Raw genomic sequence first — 21,250 nt, forward strand, 5'->3', positions numbered from 1 at the left:
CTCCCTTCTGGCTTGTAGAGTCTGTGCTGAGAAATCAGCTGTTAACCTTATGGGAGTTCCCTTGTATGCTATTTTTTGTTTTTCCCTTGTTGCTTTCAATAATTTTTCTTTGTCTTTAATTTTTATCAATTTGATTACTATGTGTCTTGGCGTGTTTCTCCTTGGGTTTATCCTGCCTGGAAATCTCTGCACTTCTTGGACTTGGGTGGCTATTTCCTTTCCCATGTTAGGGAAGTTTCCGACTATAATCTCTTCAAATATATTGTCAGGTCCTTTCTCTCTCTCTTCTCCTTCTGGGATCCCTATAATGCAAATGTTGTTGCGTTTAATGCTGTCCCGGAGGTGTCTTAGGCTGTCTTCATTTCTTTTCATTCTTTTTTCTGTTCTGCAGCAGTGAATTTCACCATTCTGTCTTCAGGTCACTTATCCGTTCTTCTGCCTCAGTTATTCTGCTATTGATTCCTTCTAGTGTAGTTTTCATTTCAGTTATTGTATTGTTCGTCTCTGTTTGTTTGTTCTTTAATTCTTCTAGGTCTTTGTTAAACATTTCTTGCATCTTCTTGATCTTTGTCCCCATTCTTTTTCCGAGGTCCTGGATCATCTTCACTATCATTATTCTAAATTCTTTTTCTGTAAGATTGCCTATCTCCACTTTATTTAGTTGTTTTTCTGGGGTTTTATCTTGTTCCCTCATCTGGTACAAAGTCCTCTGCCCTTTCATTTTGTCTGTGTTTCTGTGAATGTGGTTTTCCTTCCACAGGCTTCCTTCCACAGAATTGTAGTCTATACGTTCTATTATATGATATTTTAAGCAGGTAACCTTCTAATGTAAAACTAGAATTTCAAAATAAATGTTTGCTAAAATGAACCAAGATGCACAAAGATTATGATTTTACTTAAGGGGAATTTTAAGATGAAATTTGTAACTTAAAATAGGATTATGATGATTGATATTAACACGTTATAATGCCTCATTTACATTTTTCATTCTGTAAGTTGTGTTAACATAGTAAATAGAATGGAAGATTGTAAATATATAGGAATAGTGGTTCCCAAATTGGCTGTGACTCAGAATCACCTGGAGAACTTGATAAAACAGATTGCCCATTCTACCCCAGATCTAACGAATGAGAATCTTAAGAGGATAACATTGGAATCTGTATATTTAACAAGTTTCCCAGATACAGTCAGTTCAGCCCCAGTGGCTCTAGAAAATGTCCTATGCTATGGCACTTCCTGAGTAAAAGCACTGAAGAGATTTAAGCTATATTTTATAATGATATAAAACAATTAAACATTGTTTCTACATTTATCAGTATTAAATTACTTTAAATCTTTTCTCACATAAGATAGGTACCCTAATGTATGGGTTAAGAGCATGCTTTTGACTCAGACCTGGGTTTGAATCCTTGCTCTGATACTTACCAGCTGGGTGATATGGGCTAAATTATTTTAACCTTTTTGAATTTTGATTTCCTTAGCTATATCTATAATGTTATAAGGATTAAAAGAGATAGCAAACTCAATAAGTGCTTGTATGTGATTAAGGAGGGTTTAAAATAACTACGTACGAATCTTTACTCACCGTTGAACACTTCATTAAATTCCCCTGGGGGTGCGTGAGTGATGAATTTAGCAGCTATGCGTACCTAAACAGAAATACAATTTTTAGTAAAAGAATTATGAAGAGTAGAATATAAGAGGGGAAGGAGAAGAGTAGCATATAAGAGAGGAAGGAATTAACAGATAACAAAATTTTTATCACATCCCTTGAAATATAATTTCCTGTTTAAACCTTACAAACGTTTAGGAGCCTTCAGATATTCTTTTCACAAAACATCTCAAAGTGTTTATTATCAATACAGATTTGTTCTAATTTGGGGATATACATGCTGCTTTAATTTTGAATTTTTCTTTTTAAAAAGCTAAATGATCAATTTTTGGTCAAAATATACTGCAGTCGGGGGCTTCCCTGGTGGCGCAGTGGTTGAGCGTCCGCCTGCAGATGCTAGGGACACGGGTTCGTGCCCCGGTCCGGGAGGATCCCACATGCCGCGGAGCGGCTGGGCCCGTGAGCCATGGCCGCTGAGCCTGCGCGCCCGGAGCCTGTGCTCCGCAACGGGAGGGGCCGCAGCGGTGAAAGGCCCTTGTACCGCAAAAAAAAAAAAAAAAAAAAAAAAATATATATATATATATATACTGCAGTCACAAAAAGAGAAAGGTATGATCCTATTTCATTTATGAACACCAGCAAAACTAAATAAAATATTAGCTAATTGGTATTATGCCAATTTGTGTTTATGGTGTTTATCCCAATGCAAGAATGATTCAATACTAATAAATCAATGTAACTTACAAATTAAAAGCAAAACCTTGTGATAATGCTGGAAAAAAGACAAAATTCAACACCCATCCAAATATCATAAAACAATAACAAAACTACTAGTTTTTAGTATAATAAACTTCCTTAACTTTATAAAGCGTTATCTACTAAAATTTTACGGCTTATTCAATAATGATGAAACATGAGCAGTGTCACTAATTTTAAAAGCAAGACAAATATGACTCCTGTCACCTAAACTATTCAGCACTGTACTAAAGGTCCTAAAAATGCCATGGAAAATATTTCTTTTGTTATTCATTCTGATTCCCTCCCCTGCCCACTACTGTCAATCTGTTTCTGGGCCTCTGATTAGAGATGGATGCTGAAATGTTATTATCTAACCTGCATAACTAATTTTTTCTCCTGTTTTACCTTTTTTGTCATTTTATGCTTTGTGTAGCGAGAATTCCTCAGCTCCATTTTTCAACTCACTAACATGCTCTTCAGCTGTGCCCATTTTGTTTTCAGACAATTATTTTAACCGTTCTATTTTTAATTTCCAAGACTTTTTTTATTTCTTGTGTGTGCAATAATCTCTTCAGTCTCCTTGCGGTTATTAACTATACTTATTTTAAAGTCTTGTTTTATTGACTGCTTCTTAAGAATTTAGATATACTGTTTGTTGAGTTTGGTGCCTCTCTTTCATGGTACTGATTTTCCACAAATGTTTGTTGCTCCTCTTTGAATTCAATTTAGTTTGCCTGTTCTGTTTACTTGAAGCATGTCTCCTTGATTGTAGGGGAGGGAAAGAGTAGACTTGCTGCCAAGAATGTGTGAGCAGATTACCTTCTGAGTGAGCCTCCTAAGGCCACAGGCTCCCTGGGGCACTGCCCTGCCTCTCTGCTCCCAGTGCTCATTCTCATTGCTATATTCTGAGGACAAATACTATTCGTCTGCAGCTTAGCCCAAATGGGAATGAAAGGAGGAGCCAAGTGGTCCAGTAAGTTTAGAGAACAATTCCCCAACTAATCCACTCCAAGACTGTTCTGAGTTCTTCCCTTCTTGCTCCTTAAATAGATATCCTCCCATGACACTACTTAAACTATTACTAATTTATTTCTCTTCCCATTCCACTTTTTCCTACTTTTTCATTTTAAAAGTTTTGGCATAAAAGGTAAGGTAAAACCATGTACTCAGTCTGCCATACAAATCAGTCTCTCATCTCTCATCAAGTAAAATATGAAATACAAAGAATATACAAACCTATATTGAAGGAAAAAAACAATTTGGAATATCATTTAGCTATATCTGTATCTCTACATATGTAATAATGATGTTAGCAATGTTAACATGACTGACCTAAAATGGGTCTCTCAGTATAATTCTAACACACTATGAGAGAAAGGACACTGAAAATTCTGATGTGATGAGTATAAAGATGATCAACTCACTGATGAGGGGCAAAGAGGAACATGGTATATCTGACAATAAACTGAGCTCTACTTTCCAGATAGGCATCCTCTGTTGACTTCTTCCATTTCCTTCAAACAACTTTAAGTTCTTATTGACCCAGTCAAATTAAGGTTATCATCAAAGTCAAACCATTCTTAAGGGGGAAAAAAAAAAGACTTTTAAGAATCTTTGGAAAATAAAGCTGGGATTGAGAAGAGAATTAGAAAAAGATAGAAATACTTTACAACTTTAGAATCCCTAGGTTTATATGGAAGATCTTATGTGACTTTGCTCTGATTCTAAAAAGAGTAAAAGAAAAGCTGCTCCATAGCCAAACTTACCTTTTCAGTCAAGAAAGGCCTACCGATTCATGGAACAAGGCAGAATGGAAAACTGGATTCTAATTACTGGCTCTGTTGGTCCAGTAACTAACTAGATTTGTGATTCTGGAAACATTGCTAACCTTTTTTGGTTCTGAGTTTCCTCATAATAATCCTACTCCTAAAAGAGATTAGGAGATCTGCAAAATTTCTTTGAGCTATAAAATTCTGTATGACTTCTAAAGACTTAGAAGACAAAACTTTTATGTGGACCATCAGGAAGCAAGTATGAGGAATCTATATCACAAACACCTTAGGATATTCTTATGCACATACAGTTTGAGAACCCTAATGTGACAGGGTAATTGTCACTAATATATTATTTTTCTGGGATGAAAACTGGTGGAGATTAAGAGGAAATATTCCATAAAGCTCTTAAATTAACTGAGCAACAAAAATAAAAAGAGGGGTTCTAATTAGGAAGTAAGAAATGCTGCTCAACTCATGAGAATTATATTACACAGTTCCAATATGGATTTCCAACTGTGTATATCTGCTCTGGCATGTACACTTAATCATATTACTGTACTTGTCAACTGTTGGTGTCAATCGCTTATTTAAGAAATTAGCAAACCTATTTTGAATAGCAAACCTATTTTTTTAGTCTATTTGTGGCAAGTCTGTTGAGCAGCTATGGTCTATCCCACTTTCTGTCAAGGTGCATGTCCCATAATCCTTACATAATTATGAAACTCCCCTCGGTCAAGCAAAATTAAGTGTGTGTAATTCAAAAATATATTCATATACTACCGCAAAAGCAATTTCCCTTAAAAGAAAAAAGCCACAGCCATATTTTACATACTACTTATTAACGTTTGAATGCATAAAAGTTACCAAATTGAAAGTTCAAGTTACTAATATTTATGAAACTATCCACAAATTTTCAAAAGTTATAAAATCTGATGGAATTTCCATAATTGAAAAACAGTCATTTGGATAATGGATGAAATGACTCTGCATGTAAAAAAGTAGCAGTTTGGGCTTCCCTGGTGGCACAGTGGTTGAGAGTCCGCCTGCCGATGCAGGGGACACGGGTTCGTGCCCCGGTCTGGGAAGATCCCACATGCCGCGGAGTGGCTGGGTCTGTGAGCCATGGACGCTGAGACTGTGCGTCTGGAGCCTGTGCTCCGCAACGGGAGAGGCCACAACAGGGAGAGGCCACAACAGTGAGAGGCCCGCATACCGCAAAAAAAAAAAAAGTAGCAGTTCATCCATTCAGCAAACATTTACTGAGCAGCTAGGAAGAGAAGAGTCAGTAAATAAAGATTAAATACTGAATAAGACATTGTCACTATTCTCAAAGGATCTGTCACCTAGATAGTAATATAGAAAACATTAAAAGGCACAATGAGGCACAAAGGAAGGTGCAATCAACTCTACATTACGTATATAAGGAGGGGTTGGGGTGACCTTCAAAGGTAGTGATGTTTGAGCTGGATTGGAGGATGAGTAGATACCAAGGACAGCATTCCCCGTGGAGGGAACAATATGTACAAACTAAGACAACACAGCATAACAAACTGAATGGAGATATTTAAAAGATCTGCATAATGTAAAACAATGCTACTTTTTCTACTGATTCTTTCTGCATTTTCAAAAAAAAAGTTTTTTAAAAAACACTAACCATTTATGTTAATATGCAATAAATTTATCATTATATTAAAATGAATTGTTTTAAAAATCTGTAAGTTTTAATATCTAATATAATACATACAAGCCACATAAATAAAAACTCAATTTCTTGGAATTCCCTGGCAGTCCAGTGGTTAGGACTCCGTGCTTCCACTGCAGGGGGCACGGGTTCAATCCCTGGTCAGGAAACTAAGATCTCACATGCCACATGGTGCAGCCAAAAAAAAAGAAAACAAAAAAGCTAACCAACCAACCAACAAAAACCAAAACTCAATTTCTATGAAAAAACTAAGTAGAAAAGATAAATGCACCTCTATATTCATTGAAGCATTATTTACAATAGCCAGGATATGGAAGTAACCTAGATGAATGGATAATGATGTGATGTGGTGTGTGTGTGTGTACACATATATATGCAATGGAATATTAGCCATAAAAAAGAATGAAAACTTGCCATTTGCAACAACATGAATGGACCTAGAGGGTATTATGCTAAGTGAAATAAGTCAGACAAAGAAAGACAAATACTATATAATTTCACTCATATGTGGAACCTAAAAAACAACTCAGAAAGAGTAACAGATACAGAGAACAAACAGGTGGTTGTCAGAAGGGAGGGGGTGGGGGGAGGAAAGAAATAGGTGAGGGAGATTAAGAGGTACAATTTCCAGTTGCAAAATAAATGAGTGACTGGTATGAAATGTACAGTGTGGGGAATATAATCAATAACTATTAAGGGTTATAGTTCATGCACAATCTTTATATGGTGACATACCATAACTAGATTTATTGTGGTAATCATTTTGAAATGTACAGAAATATCAAACCACTACACTGTATAACACGAACTAACATAGTGTTGTAGGTTAATTATACTTCAAAAACAAACTCATAGAAAAAGAATTCAGATTTGTGGTTACCAGAGACAGGGGTGGGGAAAGAGGGTCAAAAGGTACAAACTTCCAGTTATAAGATAAATAAGTACTAGGGATGTAATGTACAAAATGATAAATATAGTTAACACTGCTGTATTTTATATATGAAAGCTGTTGAGAGAGTAGGTCCTAAGAGTTCTCACCGTAAGCAAACTTTTTTTTTAAACTATTTATTTACTTTTGTATCTATGAGATGATGGATGTTCACTAAGCTTACCATGATAATCATTTCATGATGTATGTAAGTCAAATCATATGCTGTACACCTTAAACTCATAGCGCTGTATGTCAATAAAACTGGGGGAAAAAACAACCAGATTTCTAAGAGTGTAAATGGGTCCTGAAAGCGAAAGAGTTTGAGAAGTGTTCTATCTGTTAACATGGGTTGATATTTATCATGCTGTTGAGTGAAAAGGGCTGCAAAATGATGTATTCCTGTTTTTTTTTTAAGTATATATATTTACATATATGTATAGCTACTAACTTTTAACTGGGACTACCTCTGATAGAAGTATTACAAGATACTTTTCATCTATTTTTTGGCTTATCTCTATGTTCAAAAAGTTGTACAAGGAATATAAATTATTTGTATGAAAAAATTTTTTAAAAGCAGAAAAGGGGCATGCCAACATTCCCTATACAATAAATAATTTTTAGAAAATTATCTGAGAATATCAAGAACCAGAGAAATGTCCAATTAAAGAAACCAAAACATCTAGATTTTAAATGAAAGTGGGGAGATTTGAAGATATATACACTTGGCAAGGGTGAAGTTCTAAATGAGCAGTTAAAAGAAATGTAGTTATCATTAGATGCCAACATGGGGTCCTAAAACACTGTCATGGTTGGACTTCCCTGGTGGCACAGTGGTTAAGAATCCGCCTGCCAATGCAGGGGACACAGGTTCGATCCCTGGTCCAGGAAGATCCCACATGCTGTGGAGCAACTAGGCCCCTGCACCATGACTACCAAGCCCACATGCTGCAACTACTGAAGCCCGTGCACCTAAAGCCCGTGCTCTGCAACAAGAGAAGCCGCTGCAGGGAGAAGCCCGCGCATGGCGACAAAGATCCAACACAGCCAGAAATAAAAACAAACCAAAAAAACACTGTCATGGTCAACAGTCCCCATGTTACCTTCTGAGAGTTAGTAAAAAAGATGGATTACAGTCCACCCTCTGTATTTATGGGTTCTGCATCCAAGGATTGAAGATATTCAGAGGAAAAAAAAATTCCATAAAGTTCCAAAAGTCAAAACTTGAATCTGCCATACACTAGCAACTATTTACATAGCATTTACATTGTATTAGGCATTACAAGTAATCTAGAGATGATTTAAAATATATGGCAGGGGCTTCCCTGGTGGCGCAGTGGTTGAGAGTCCGCCTGACGATGCAGGGGACGCGGGTTCGTGCCCCGGTCCGGGAAGATCCCACATGTCACGGAGCGGCTGGGCCCGTGAGCCATGGCCGCTGAGCCTGCGCGTCCGGAGCCTGTGCTCTGCAATGGGAGAGGCCACAACAGTGAGAGGCCCGCGTACCACAAAAAAAAAAAAAAGAAAAAGAAAAAAATATATATGGCAGGATGTGCGTAAGTTATACGCAAATACTGGACCATTTTATGTAAGGGACTTGAGCATCCTCAGATTTTGACATCTTCGGGGGTCCCTGAACCAATCCCCCTCCATGGGATGACCATACTTAGTATTAGATAAACATCTGACAGTCTTTGAAGACAGGCTTTGAAGTGTTAAGTTGATTTGTCACTATAATAATACCATAAAAATACATTGAAGGAATACCTGTAATAGAAATTGTAATGATATATTTATATAATCACTTTAAAATCTAAAGTGTGCTCCATGGTCTTTTACAATTTGGTTCACCGTCTCATTCTCCTACTGTTTAGCTCCTAGACCTATAGCTACACTCCCACCTCAGGGCTACTGCAATTTTTATTCCTTTTGCCAGAAATGCTCTTCTATCAGAGAGTTCACTTCCCTCTTCATTCAAGTCTCTGTTCAAATATCACCTACTAAAGTACCCTTCTCTGACTTCCATAAATTAGCTACTGTACCCTCCACACCCTTCATAATTCTTGCCCCTTACCTGCTTTAAATTTCTTCAAGGAACTTGCCACCACTGAACATATACTTATTTTTACTGCTCAACACCTCCAAAAGAATTCCAAGAGCACAGAGCAGGGGTCTGCAAACTGCTAAAGTAAAGGGCCAGACAGTAAATATTTTACGGCTGTGTGGGCCACATGATCTCTGTCCCAACTGTACACTAATGAGCATAATTGTGTTCCAGTAAGACTTTGTTTTTTAACTGAGGTACAATTGACAAATAAAGTTATAAGATACTTAAAGTGTACGATGTGATGATTTTGACATACATACACTTATACAGTGTGAAAGGATTACCCTCATTGAGTTAATTAACACATTAGACACTGCAATTTGTATTTCATGTAATTTTCACATCATGAAATATTCTTCTTTTGATCTTTTTTCTAACCATTCAAAATACATTTGCTGTTAGGCCATATAAAAACAGGCAGTGGACCAGATCTGCCAACTCCTAGCATATAGCATAAGAACTTGTTATGTTTGTTCATTGCTGTATACCTAGGACTGAGACCTGGCACAAGCTAGGAATGTAAATGAATGAATACTATTTTATTGTTTACAAAACTCTTTCATAACCTCTCTTTTGATCTTAAAACAGCTTGTTAAAAATAGGCAGGGAAGAGACTATTATCCCTACTGTAAATGAAGGAACAGGTTCAGAAGTGCCTTGTCCAAGGTCACATATGTACAAAGGGGTGGCACTGAACTAGACAATCATCTGTACTATGCAGTACTAATAGGTATTAAAATTCAGGAGGATTATCTATAGTGTGGTCTGATGGATTTGGCCTAGCCCTTTTACAATTTTGTTTTTAAACCTGGAATTGAGACAAAGCTTTCCTTGTGAAAGCTGCAGTTGTCACAAAGTTGGGAGGGGTAAATCAAATGATAAATAACAACTTTAAAAGTCAAAATTTTATCATCCAGCTTCAAAACTGGCTCAAAACTAACAAGATGAAATTTAACAGAGGTAAACAAAATCACTGGCACAAGCAAAAGGGGAAAGAGAAATGGCTAAGCAGCTAGTGACTGCAAAAATATTTTTGCTGCAATACAAATGAGGGATGACACAGTAACAGTAATTTAGTCAATCATTCTCAAGATTGGGATGGGGAAAGAAAGGTGACAGCAGGTATATCCCATGGAGGGGAGGCATGTAGCCCCCCTCCTAATTGAGAATCACTGATATGGATGTTTTAGTTGAACAAAAACTTCACTCTGCTTAAAAAAAAAAGTCCCTATTTCATAAAGTAACAGGTTCATTGTACATAGCATTCATATGATAGTGTCTGCGGTAAAGGGTATATAACTCCATATATATTTTAAAGGGGGAGTAACTCAAGCCTCATACACAATTCTACCCCTTCATATATTTAAATATTCCAAAAATGTTAATTTCATGGAATGCACTGTATTATGTTTCTAACCTAAATAGGGGCAATTTAAAGTCTGTAAGTATCAATGAAAGATAAGTTTTCTTAGATTTCAGTTTCTTCCCATTTTTCTTATCCTCTTACCTCTCCAAAAAGGAAAATAAAGTAAAATACTCAATCCTTACAGTTTTCAAAATTTCATTTTTATATTACTAATATCTGTACTGAAGTTTAAAAATGAAACTGAGAAAGTAATATATCCCATTGTTCCCTAGAAACTGCTTAATTTTGTAATTTTGTTAATTTTAGTAAGAAATTTTAGAAAATGTAGTCGAAAAATAAATTTACAAAATTTTTATAAAACTCAAATCTTTTTTTTTTGTCATGCAGCTGCGCCACGCAGCTTGTGGGATCTTAGTTCCCTGACCAGGGATTGAACCCAGGCCCTAGGCAATGAAAGCACCGAATCCTAACCGCTGGACCTCCGGGGAATTCCTTTAAATAATCTTTTAATAACAGACCCCACACATTTCAACATTACATCTATTCATAACTACCTTTAAAATAGTTTCCTTAACAAAAGAATTTGAAGTTGAATATTTAACAACTGCAGCTCTTTGTGAATTCTTGGTAGATAATTCCAGACAGGCAAGGAAGAAATCTTTCACTAGATAATATCCATATTCCAATTATCAGCAAGGCCCAGGTCAGTTTATACTGCCTAAATTTTGTATACTTCATGAGCCAAATCTCTGCCAGCAAGGTATCTATGAAAATCTTTATCTCCCTCATTAGTGTATTAAAGACTTCACTTCTGGGCCTTTACTCACAACTGTCCTTGAGTTTGTGCCTCTCTCATCTTTGCCTGTCTAAATCACTCCTATTTTCCAAGGTTGGGGAATCTGTTTCTTTCAAAGATATATTCCCCATTACTTAAAGTCTCAAGAATCCTCTGTTACTTCTACCATACTTTGAACATTTATCATAGCACCTAAAATATAACTGCTGTTGACAATTAGTTCTATAGGTACCATTCTGTTCCCAAAGACTTAAGTTTTCTTTGGGCAAACTGTCTTGCTTTCTTTTTCTATCCTATACAGGGTCTAGCAAAGTAAACGGCACATAGGCAATTAGTAAATGTTTACAAAATCCCTTTTGAATAAGATAACACTAAGGAAGTGTGCTTAGCTTTTAAGATTATTATGAGGTACTATGGCAAAATGGAAAGATAAAGACTCTGGAGTTGGACAGACCTGGATTTGAATTTCAGTCTCTTAATCTCTTTGAATCACAGCCTCTCCCTAAAGTGGGATAGTATCTACTTCTTAGAATTGCTGTGAAGGTTAAGTAAGATAATATATGTCAAGTCTTTGGCAAAATATTTAAAATATAATATGGAGGCTCAGTAAATGTCAGTTATTATTAAGCGGTCACACCAAGATAATTGCTGCTTTAAATTATTAAACTGAACAAAGCCTTCAAATTATTGAGAAAATAATTCCTCTCTTCCAGAAGTTCTTTGGGTCCTAGTCACCTAATATTCTCCATCATTACAATCTTCATCAACTATAAATATCAACAACTTCTTTTTGACCAAAAAAAGTTTTTCAAAGTGACTCTACTCTGCTTCCCTTTATTTTTTTTATTTTTTAAATATTTATTTATTTTGGCTGTGCCAGGTCTCAGCTGTGGCATGCGGGATCTTTAGTTGCCATGCAGACTTCTTAGTTGCAGCATGCACGCAGGATCTAGCTCCTCACCGGGGATCGAACCTGGGCTCCCTGCATTGGGAGTGTAGAATCTTACCCACTGGACCACCAGTTAAGTCCCTCTGCTTCCCTTTAAATTGATAATACATCTTTTCAAAGTTTACTCATGTTTTCAACTAGGCTATACTTCAAAAAAATAGTTGTAAATTGTGCTTTCATAAATATTTATTTTACTTTTTTTTATTCTACATCATTCCAGAAGTATTCAAGGATAAGCAGTTGCATTCCTCCTCCAGAAAGAGATAATACCTTATTCTTATCCTGGTAAGAAAGTTCTATTTGCATGGAATTCAATGTTATTTCTTAAGACAGTTTTTCCTATTTGAAGATATTTAGGATGTTACTGCTGTTATTATTATTATTATGTATTTTAAGACTATTTTTTCTAAGAGCAGTTTTAGGTTCACAACAACATTGAGAGGAACATACAGAAATTTCCCATTTACTCTGTCCCCCCATGTGCACAGTCTCCATTATTAAAATCCCCACCAGAGCGGTACATTTGTTACAAATGATGAACTTACACTGACACATCTTTATCACCCAAAGCCCGTAACTTACATTAGGGTTCACTCTTTGTGGTGCACACTCTATGGATTTGGACAAATGTATGACATGTATCCATTACAGTACCATACAGAGTATTCTCACTGCCCTAAAAAACCTCTGTGCTTTGCCCATTCATCTCACTCTCCCCCTAGGATGCTATTTGTTTGTTTGTTTGTTTTAAAATACATCTTGCCTTAATGTAGTTCATTTTTTTGGTCTGCTTCTAAGGCTTTCAGTATATCAACAATAAACTGCCTGGGGCAATAATTTAATAGATGGTTCCAAGCTGCTGACATGCATGTATTTCAGTATCAAACTAGCTCTAGAATTCCAGTTTCAGTGCCTTTATCAAACAAAATCCCTGCTGGCAGAGAGTTCCCAGAGGCTAGTGAGAATTTAATTTGGGGCTATAATTTCAGAAAAAAATACATTTTCAGTGATCTCCAAGGCCATATGGAATAAAAGGTTTCACTTAATAAACTTACTGTTAGCTATGTTTTTTTAAATTCCAAATAAGCTAAATATTATTTTCCCAGTTTAGACCTGGAGATATTATAAAGATTCAGAATGCAATTAGGGGACTTCCCTGGCAGTCCAGTGATTAAGACTCTGCACTCTCACTGCCAAGGGCCAGGGTTCAATCCCTGGTCAGGGAAACTAAGTTCTTGCAAGCCGTGTGGCGTGGCCAAAAAAATAAATAAAATTTTAGATGTATATATTGATAGTTTATTTTGATTTATCATTATCAGTAAGGCCTAAGGTTTAAAAAGCATAGATATGTCTAAATTAGAATCAACATTATAAAAAAGATGGCGACACTTCCAAATAATTTGTTTTATGTATACTCTTTTAAAAGCCATTTCAAGTATTTCTTAGAAACTGTTCTATTAGTAACCACTTATAAGTTTTGTCAGATATAGACAAACAGGTAGTGAAGGCAGGCAAGTTTAAGTAGAGCAATTTCATTTCTAAAAAATCTACCAATGCTAAGGAAAACAGCTTGAAGATTTATTAAAGTAATAATATAACACACACGGAGTGCCAAAGACTTTCTCCTTGTCCAAACTTTAGTTAGCCTTCTCTGAGCCCTCTTCTCAGTTAGGTCTTTTATCTTGGCCCCATCCTGTCTATGGCCTGCATAGCCCAGTCTTAGCAAGAACCCTGCTCTCAGTTTAAAGAGAATTCCCCCACTCTTGATATCTGATCAAGTTCCTTGTCCCCAACTTTTGATGTATAAGTCCTCGATCTTCTGTTAGCAAGAATCCTTCTACCCCTGATGTCTCCTGTTAGTAATTTTCCACCTACTGACCCGCTCACTTGCTTGTTGGCTATTCATGCCCAGCAGTCTTTGCTTATTTAGACCTGAACTCAATCTCTCTCCCCTAATACAAAAGTATTGAATAAAGTCTTCTTATCATTTTAACAAGTGTCAGATTAATCTTCTTTAACAGTAGTCAGCATTGTATTTTACGGTGTATAACAGTATATAAAAACAACATACTTAACCATAAAATTTACATTTAAGAACCAAAAAATAGCTCCTATTTTGTTTTTTAGTTATCTTTCCCAACCATTCCCTTTTAATTTACAACTTCTCTATGCACCGAGTTAGAAGGAAATCATTCCTCAGTCCTCACTCTGGACTATCCTAATATAATACATCCAAAATGTAGGTAAAAAGATTTCCAAGTATATATCTTTAGTGTTCATTTAGAAGTTCAAAGTGACAAAGCCTTAAGTCAAAAAAAAAAGTACTGGCTCAATCTCAGTAAAGATAAAAAAGCTGTCTGATCTTAAATGCAAAACAGCATTGATATACATATGAAAGGAGGGAAAGGACCCTATTTGGCTTAATTAGAGGATTTAAATGTCTAGATCAAGAACTGAGGAAATATAAAAGTCTGAGATATAGTGTTCTAATGGGTTAGAAAAAAGGACTAAAGTGAGTGAAAAGATCACAAAAGCGACTTGTTAAAATATACATTCTCACCCCCAATCCTAGGAGAGTGGGCAGATAGGTAAAAAGTTCCAAGGGGCCAGATACAATGAGTATTGTTTTGGAAATAATCAGGACCAAATTAAGAAATCAGGGGAAAATCCACCCAAACGCCTTGAGATTCACATGCCAGAAAGCAATGATGCAAATGCCAAGTCCAAACAGGCAGAGTTCAGCAGTGAGGGCCCATGCTGGCTTGGAAACAGATGCAGTGGGAAGAAGCATTTTGCTTTTAAGATCTGGTGCATATCTGGCACGTTATGGTATTTCTAACTTAAAGGTATATCTTTTTACCAAATTTATTTTTTTTCCCAAAATCATTGGAAGTCAGATCTGGTTTCACATGCAGCTTCAGCACTTAATTACTTGGGTCTTAGTTTCTTCATCTGTGAGTATAATACCTGCTCATATATCTAGCACTACTTTAAGAATCCAATGAGGTAACATGAGACGGACTTAGACATAGTACTTAACTTTCTTTCCCTAAGCAAATGCCTAGATGTTATTGAATCTTTGTGTTTACTAATTTGTTCATTCACTCAAAACAAAACAAACTATACTTTATCGGGTCCCAGGCACTGAGGTGAGCTGAGTACTAAAGATAAAGACAAAAAGGAGAATGGCAGGGACTTCCCTGGCAGTCCAGTGGGTAAGACCCTGAGCTCCCAATGCAGGGGGCCTGGGTCCGATCCCTGGTCGGGGGACTAGATCCCGCATGCCGCAACTAAGACCCGGCGTGGCCAAAAAAAATAAAATAAAATAAAAAAGGAGAATGGCAAAAGAAGTAAGCCAACAAATTCCCTTTTGCCTTAAGCCTTGGTTCTGAAGAAGCTATACAATTAGAACCACCTGGGGAGCCTTAAAATTACTGATGTCTGGGTTCCACCCACAGAGCTTCTGATGTAATAGACCTGGGGTAGAGCTTGGGCACCAGAATTTTTAAAAGCTTCCTAGGGTGATTCTCATGTGCTGTCAAGGTTGAAAGCCACTACCTTAAGCTAATACTAAGTGCAAATCTTCACAGTGGATACAAATAACATAAGACAAGCATACAGTCAGCATCCTGGCTTTTCAAATCTTTGTATACTTTACCACTGTTAGCAAAACAACTTATACAAACAATAGCCCTCAGTAAAGATGTGTCAATCATTTAAAAATAACTAATTCAAAGCACCAAAACTGCCAAATGAGTATTATAGACAATATACAACATGGAACTTTTAGGAAGGAGATGGATATGGGTTGGGCTGGTTAAAGACAACTACAGGGAAGGGGATCTAAGCTGGGCTCTACAAAGTGCTTTAAATAGTAGGGGGGGTGGGAGAAAGAGGGAGGGCATTACAAATAAGGGAACTGGTAAGAATAAAAAAAGGTAGGGAAAAAACAGTGTTTTGTAAGCTGACCAGTTTGGCAGAAACAGATTTATTTGGAGATAATAAAAGCGAAAGGAAGAGTAAAATGAGTCAGATGGCAGTAGTTACGCTAACAACAATTCTGGTTTTATTCTGAAGGTAATGGAGAACTGCCAAAGCCTTCTGTGTGGGAAGTTCCATTAACAAAAATTAATCTGGAAGTACTGGAGTCCTCAATATGGCTTCGCAAAACTTGGAAATTAGTCTGCCCTCTAAGAGTTAGTTAACTATGAAATTAAGAATACTATCCAACATATATACACTACCAAATGTAAAATAGCTAGTGGGAAGCAGCCGCATAGCACAGGGAGATGAGCTCGGTGCTTTGTGACCACCTAGAGGGGTGGGATAGGGAGGGTGGGAGGGAAGGAGACGCAAGAGGGAAGAGATATGGGAACATATGTATAACTGATTCACTTTGTTATGAAGCAGAAACTAACACACCATTGTAAAGCAATTATACTCCAATAAAGATGTTAAAAAAAAAAAAAACTATCCAAGCAAGATTCATTCACTCATTCATTCAACAAATATCTGAAGGCCTACTATGAAGGCACTGTTTTAGGCAATGGTGATTCAACAGTATATGGTCCTTACAGAGCTTACATCATAGTGGGTAGAGAGACAATAGATAAGATTTTTTAAATATTTATTTTATTTATGATCATTTATTTTTGGCTGCATTGGGTCTTTGTTGCTGTGCATGGGCTTTCTCTAATTGTGGCAAGCGGGGGCTACACGGGCTTCTTATTGTGGTGGCTTCTCGTGTTGCAGAGCACGGGCTCTAGGCGCACAGGCTTCAGTAGTTGTGGCATGTGGGCTCAGCAGTTGTGGCTCGCAGGTTCTAGAGAGCAGGCTCAGTAGCTGTGATGCATGGGCTTAGTTACTCCGCGGCATGTGGGATCTTCCCGGACCAGGGCTCGAACCCGTGTCCCCTGCATTGGCAGGTGGATTCTTAACAACTGTGCCACCAGGGAAGCCCAACAATAGATGAGATTAAACAACTAAACTACATGGTATGCTAGCTAGTGATAAATGCTAAGGAGTAATAATAAAGCAGGGAAAGAGGATATAAAATGGTAGATTGGAACTGGACAGGATGATCACAGAGGGCTTCACTGAGAAGGTAATTTCTGATTAAATATCTGAAGGAAGTGAGGGATATAGAAGGAAGAGAACTCCAAAGGACAGATCAAATGCAAAGACCCATTAAGTGAGGATGTGTGGCTAGAGAGGACCAGGGGAGAATAGGTAGGCGATAAGGTCAGAGACATAAGTGGTAAAGAGGTAAATCCCAGATCATGTAGGGACTTGTAGTCAGAGTAAAAACTTTTATTCTGAAAAAGATGGGAAGCCACTGGAGGATTCTGAGCAGAGGAGTGACATATTCTGACTTACATTTTTTAACCAGATCACTCTGGGTGTTTCATTGAGGACACACTGCCTATGGAGAGACAAAAGCATAAGCAGGGAGACCAGAGAGGCCAGTGCAATAATCTACATGAGAAATCATGGTGGCTTCTTCCAGAGTGGTTGAAATAGGGGTATGATGAGAAACAGCCAAGTTCTAGGTATGTTTTGAAGGCACAGCCTATAGGATTTGCTAATAGACAGTATGTGTATTGTGAGAGAAGCAGGAATCAAAGATGACACTAAACTTTTTGGCCTGAGCAACTAAAGAATGAAGGTGCCATTAACTAAGAGGGTAAAGACTGCAGGAGAAACTGCAATATGCAAAATTTTGATATATAATGACTTCCTTCCAGCCTTGTAAAATTTGTCTAGAGAAAGAAAGTCCACTGCTGTTAAAAGTTAGAAGGTGCACTACGCAAAGATCTGACTTGGTCTTGGTGTTGGATATATATCCCTACTATGGAGGAAAACACCATTAAAATGTTAGACTGTATAGTTAACATCTCTGGTTCTGACTCCATGCTTAAACTGAGAAAATTATAATTTGATTTCCTATGTATCTGATCTACTTGAAAAAAGGAATCTAAGCCCTCCTGTATTTATTAAATTAGTTGCTATCCTCCTTTAAACACTAGTTTCATCAGCCTAGCTAATATGAATTTGTCCCTTACTATCCTGATGAATCAAGCTTCTGAACTTAACAGGCAGAGGATTATGATATGAATGGTGGTTCTCAAGTTGCACAATAATTATTGGGAAGCTTATTAAAAATAGATTCCTGAGCACTGGTCCCCCCAAATTCTGATTCAGCTGGTCTAGGAAAGAACCCAGAAATCTTGCTTTTGAAAGAAACACATAAGCAATTCTGCTGTAGGCAATAATGTTCTGAGGTTCTTAAGAAGACAAACAGTGCTCTTTTGAAGTCATGTTTCTCAATACCTTCAGTTTATAACACATTTTAAATACTAGAATTCTTAGTGGCATATTTGTAGAAGCTCAAAAGAGCACTATGCAAATTTGGTAGAATTTTTTCCCCCTCGCTGCGGGATCTTAGTTCCTGGACCAGGGATTGAACACTGGCCCATGGCAGTGAAAGTGCAGAGTCCTAATCACTGGACCGCCAGGGCATCCCCCAAATTTGGTAGTAATTATAATGCAGTCATGACCAGAAAATATCAATATTTCAGTGTCTATACAAGCATCCACATCACTATACCATTAAACTTGACTGCAGTTTAGGATTATGTCATTATTTCAGTAGAATTGTTTGCTATCTCAATTCACTACCTACTATCTACTCAAAGGAATCAAAGTGAGTAAAGGCACAGGTCTGGAAGTAGATTACCAGCAGACTGCATCTGCTCTACTATTACTAGTTCTGGACACTTGGTTATATATTTTTTAACCTGAAATGTGCCTCAGTTTACTCAACTTAAAATGGGGTAAGCAGCCTATGGGGATATTTTGAGATGAATACATTTTAACGCATAAAGTATCTAGCACATTATAAGCACTTAAATGTAACCTAGATGCAAAGCAAAGAATTCACAAGGCAAAGTTCTCTCATGTTCCAATAAACCCACCACCTTTCTTTAGTGCAGCCTGGTATCATGCTGTCTTCCTGTTTATACATTATATATATCACAACATACATGTCAAATGATCCACTCAACTGAACATTCCATCTCCAGAGACACTGCCCTAACAATATACATGTGCAGTTATAGCAAAGATAAATTTTACATGCTGCTCAAAATTTAGTAGTATGAAGATGGTAAATCAGTGAAAATATAGAAAGAAAAGGGGAGGCTGGAGGCAAAGAGAACAATTAAGAATGTTGTTAAAAATAATCCAAGCATAAAAAAAGGTCCTGTATGAAGAAAATGGTAATAGGAATGTGGACAGGTTAGACATATTGTTCAATGAAAAGTATACCTACCTATTTGAAAATAATAAAATAGAAATAAATACATAAAATAAAATAGAAAAGAAGCTGGTAACATTGGCTGCCGCTCAAGGGAACTGGGTGGCTGGAAAATAGGTGGGAGGGGACTTTTTACTCATGTCCTTTCCTACCATTTTAAGCATGTGATTATAGTTCCTATATACTCAAAATAATTTTTTAAAAAAGACTAATGCAAATGGAGGAAGAGAACCTAATGATAGGAAGAAGAATTTACAGGACTGAAATACTAATTGAACATGAGAGGAGAGGTTAAGGATGAAAAAAGATGATGGCAGTGTTCCGACCCTATGTGACTAAAAGAGAATAATGGTGGGATGAGCAGAAATGCAGAGGTTGGCAGGAGGTTCTGATAAAGGGAGAAGGGAAAATAATAGTAAGTACATATTAAAATTATCACCTAGTTCAGAAATCCATAAGTAGTCAAACTGTCTATCAAAAATTATCACGACTAGGCTTCCCTGGTGGCGCAGTGGTTGAGAGTCCGCCTGCTGATGCAGGGGACACGGGTTCATGCCCCGGTCCGGGAGGATCCCACATGCCACAGAGCGGCTAGGCCCGTGAGCCATGGCCGCTGAGCCTGCGCGTCTGGAGCCTGTGCTCCGCAACGGGAGAGGCCACAACAGTGAGAGGCCCGCGTACTGAAAAAAAAAAAAAAAAAAAAAAAAAAAAAAAAATATCACGACTAGTTTCCCCTATCCAGGGTTTTTATTTTCAGGAGCTGATCCATAAAAGGACTTTAACTTTTTAATTTTTTTCAAAAAGATGAAGGAGTTTTCTGGAGACAGAAAAGAACAATGACACCTGATCCTACAGTGTGTGTTTTTCTGAGCTCTAAAGGAGAGAACTTATAGAAGATGAAGGAAATACTTTTATTAGGGGTTTTTCAAGGTTCAAAGTATACATAGTCAGCCCTCTGTATCCACGGATGCCGAAACAGAAGGCTGACTGTACTACAACGTTTTATATAAGGGACTTGAGCATCCGCGGATTTTGGTATGGGGGGGCGTGGGTCCTGGAACCACTACCCCACAGATACCTAGGGACAACAGTATACATACTGATTTTGATACGCAATAAGGCTTCGGAACTTTATGGAATTTATTAGGAAAATGCTCCCAGGGGATCAAATGTTCTTAGCAGTGCCATGACAGAGCACCAGTAACGGCAGTAGATGCTCAGGCACAATGAATGCTGGAAGAGGCACCCAGAGTGTGGACACATTCTTGAACACAAGAAATACCTACAGATTACCAGAAATAATTGGGGAGGGAGAATGAGGGAGCATGAGCTGGGGAAATATAAGAATGAATGAACCTGTGATTGATTGGTCTCTTTCATACCAATAGCTTGTGCCTACACTATGTACCTGGTAGTATGCTAGGCACTAGATAAAAAGACTTGCTTGCAGTAACCAAGAATTTCACAGGTTCGTTATGGGGCAAATGTGCCAAAGTAAACAATGACAGAAACTCCTGGAACATTTTAATGTTTCAGTTTCTTAGAGTTGTGTGTGTGTTTTTTTTTAATTAGAGTTTGAAAAAGTTCATTAAACTTTGTTCAGTCAGTGTGATCCAATTTCCCTTACCTATTTTAGAAGAAAACTTTCGAGGCCCACAGAGGTATGTGAATTTTCAAAAATCACACTGGTGACCAAAAGCATAGCAAGGAGAGGCCAAATCTCCTGAGGCTCAGAATCATTCCTTCCCACTACCCCACAATACCTCATTTATAATTCATTAAATGGATGACTCTATTCTGATTTCTTCATTCACGGATACATGTTAAAAACAGTATAGTGAAAAAAGCATGGCTTCTGAATTAGACCAACCTGGGGTCTGAATTTTTTGACAAATTACACTGCTTTGCTTAGCATTAAGGCTGGTCCTAATAAAACAGCTAGATGTTCTAGAAGAAATTATA

General features: G+C 37.3%; 1 protein-coding gene across 1 annotated transcript in view; it reads right to left on the reverse strand.

The window, feature by feature from the left end:
- CAPZA1 (capping actin protein of muscle Z-line subunit alpha 1) overlaps positions 1–21,250 on the reverse strand; it is a 46,825-nt gene that overhangs the window by 21,233 nt on the left and 4,342 nt on the right. Inside the window, exon 2 of the mRNA XM_030869054.3 lies at positions 1,586–1,649. Coding sequence (XP_030724914.1) covers positions 1,586–1,649 — 64 coding nt within the window. The remainder of the gene's footprint in view (positions 1–1,585; positions 1,650–21,250) is intronic.

This window comes from Globicephala melas, chromosome 1, assembly GCF_963455315.2.
Source record: "Globicephala melas chromosome 1, mGloMel1.2, whole genome shotgun sequence".
In the NCBI taxonomy this organism is placed as follows: domain Eukaryota; kingdom Metazoa; phylum Chordata; class Mammalia; order Artiodactyla; family Delphinidae; genus Globicephala; species Globicephala melas.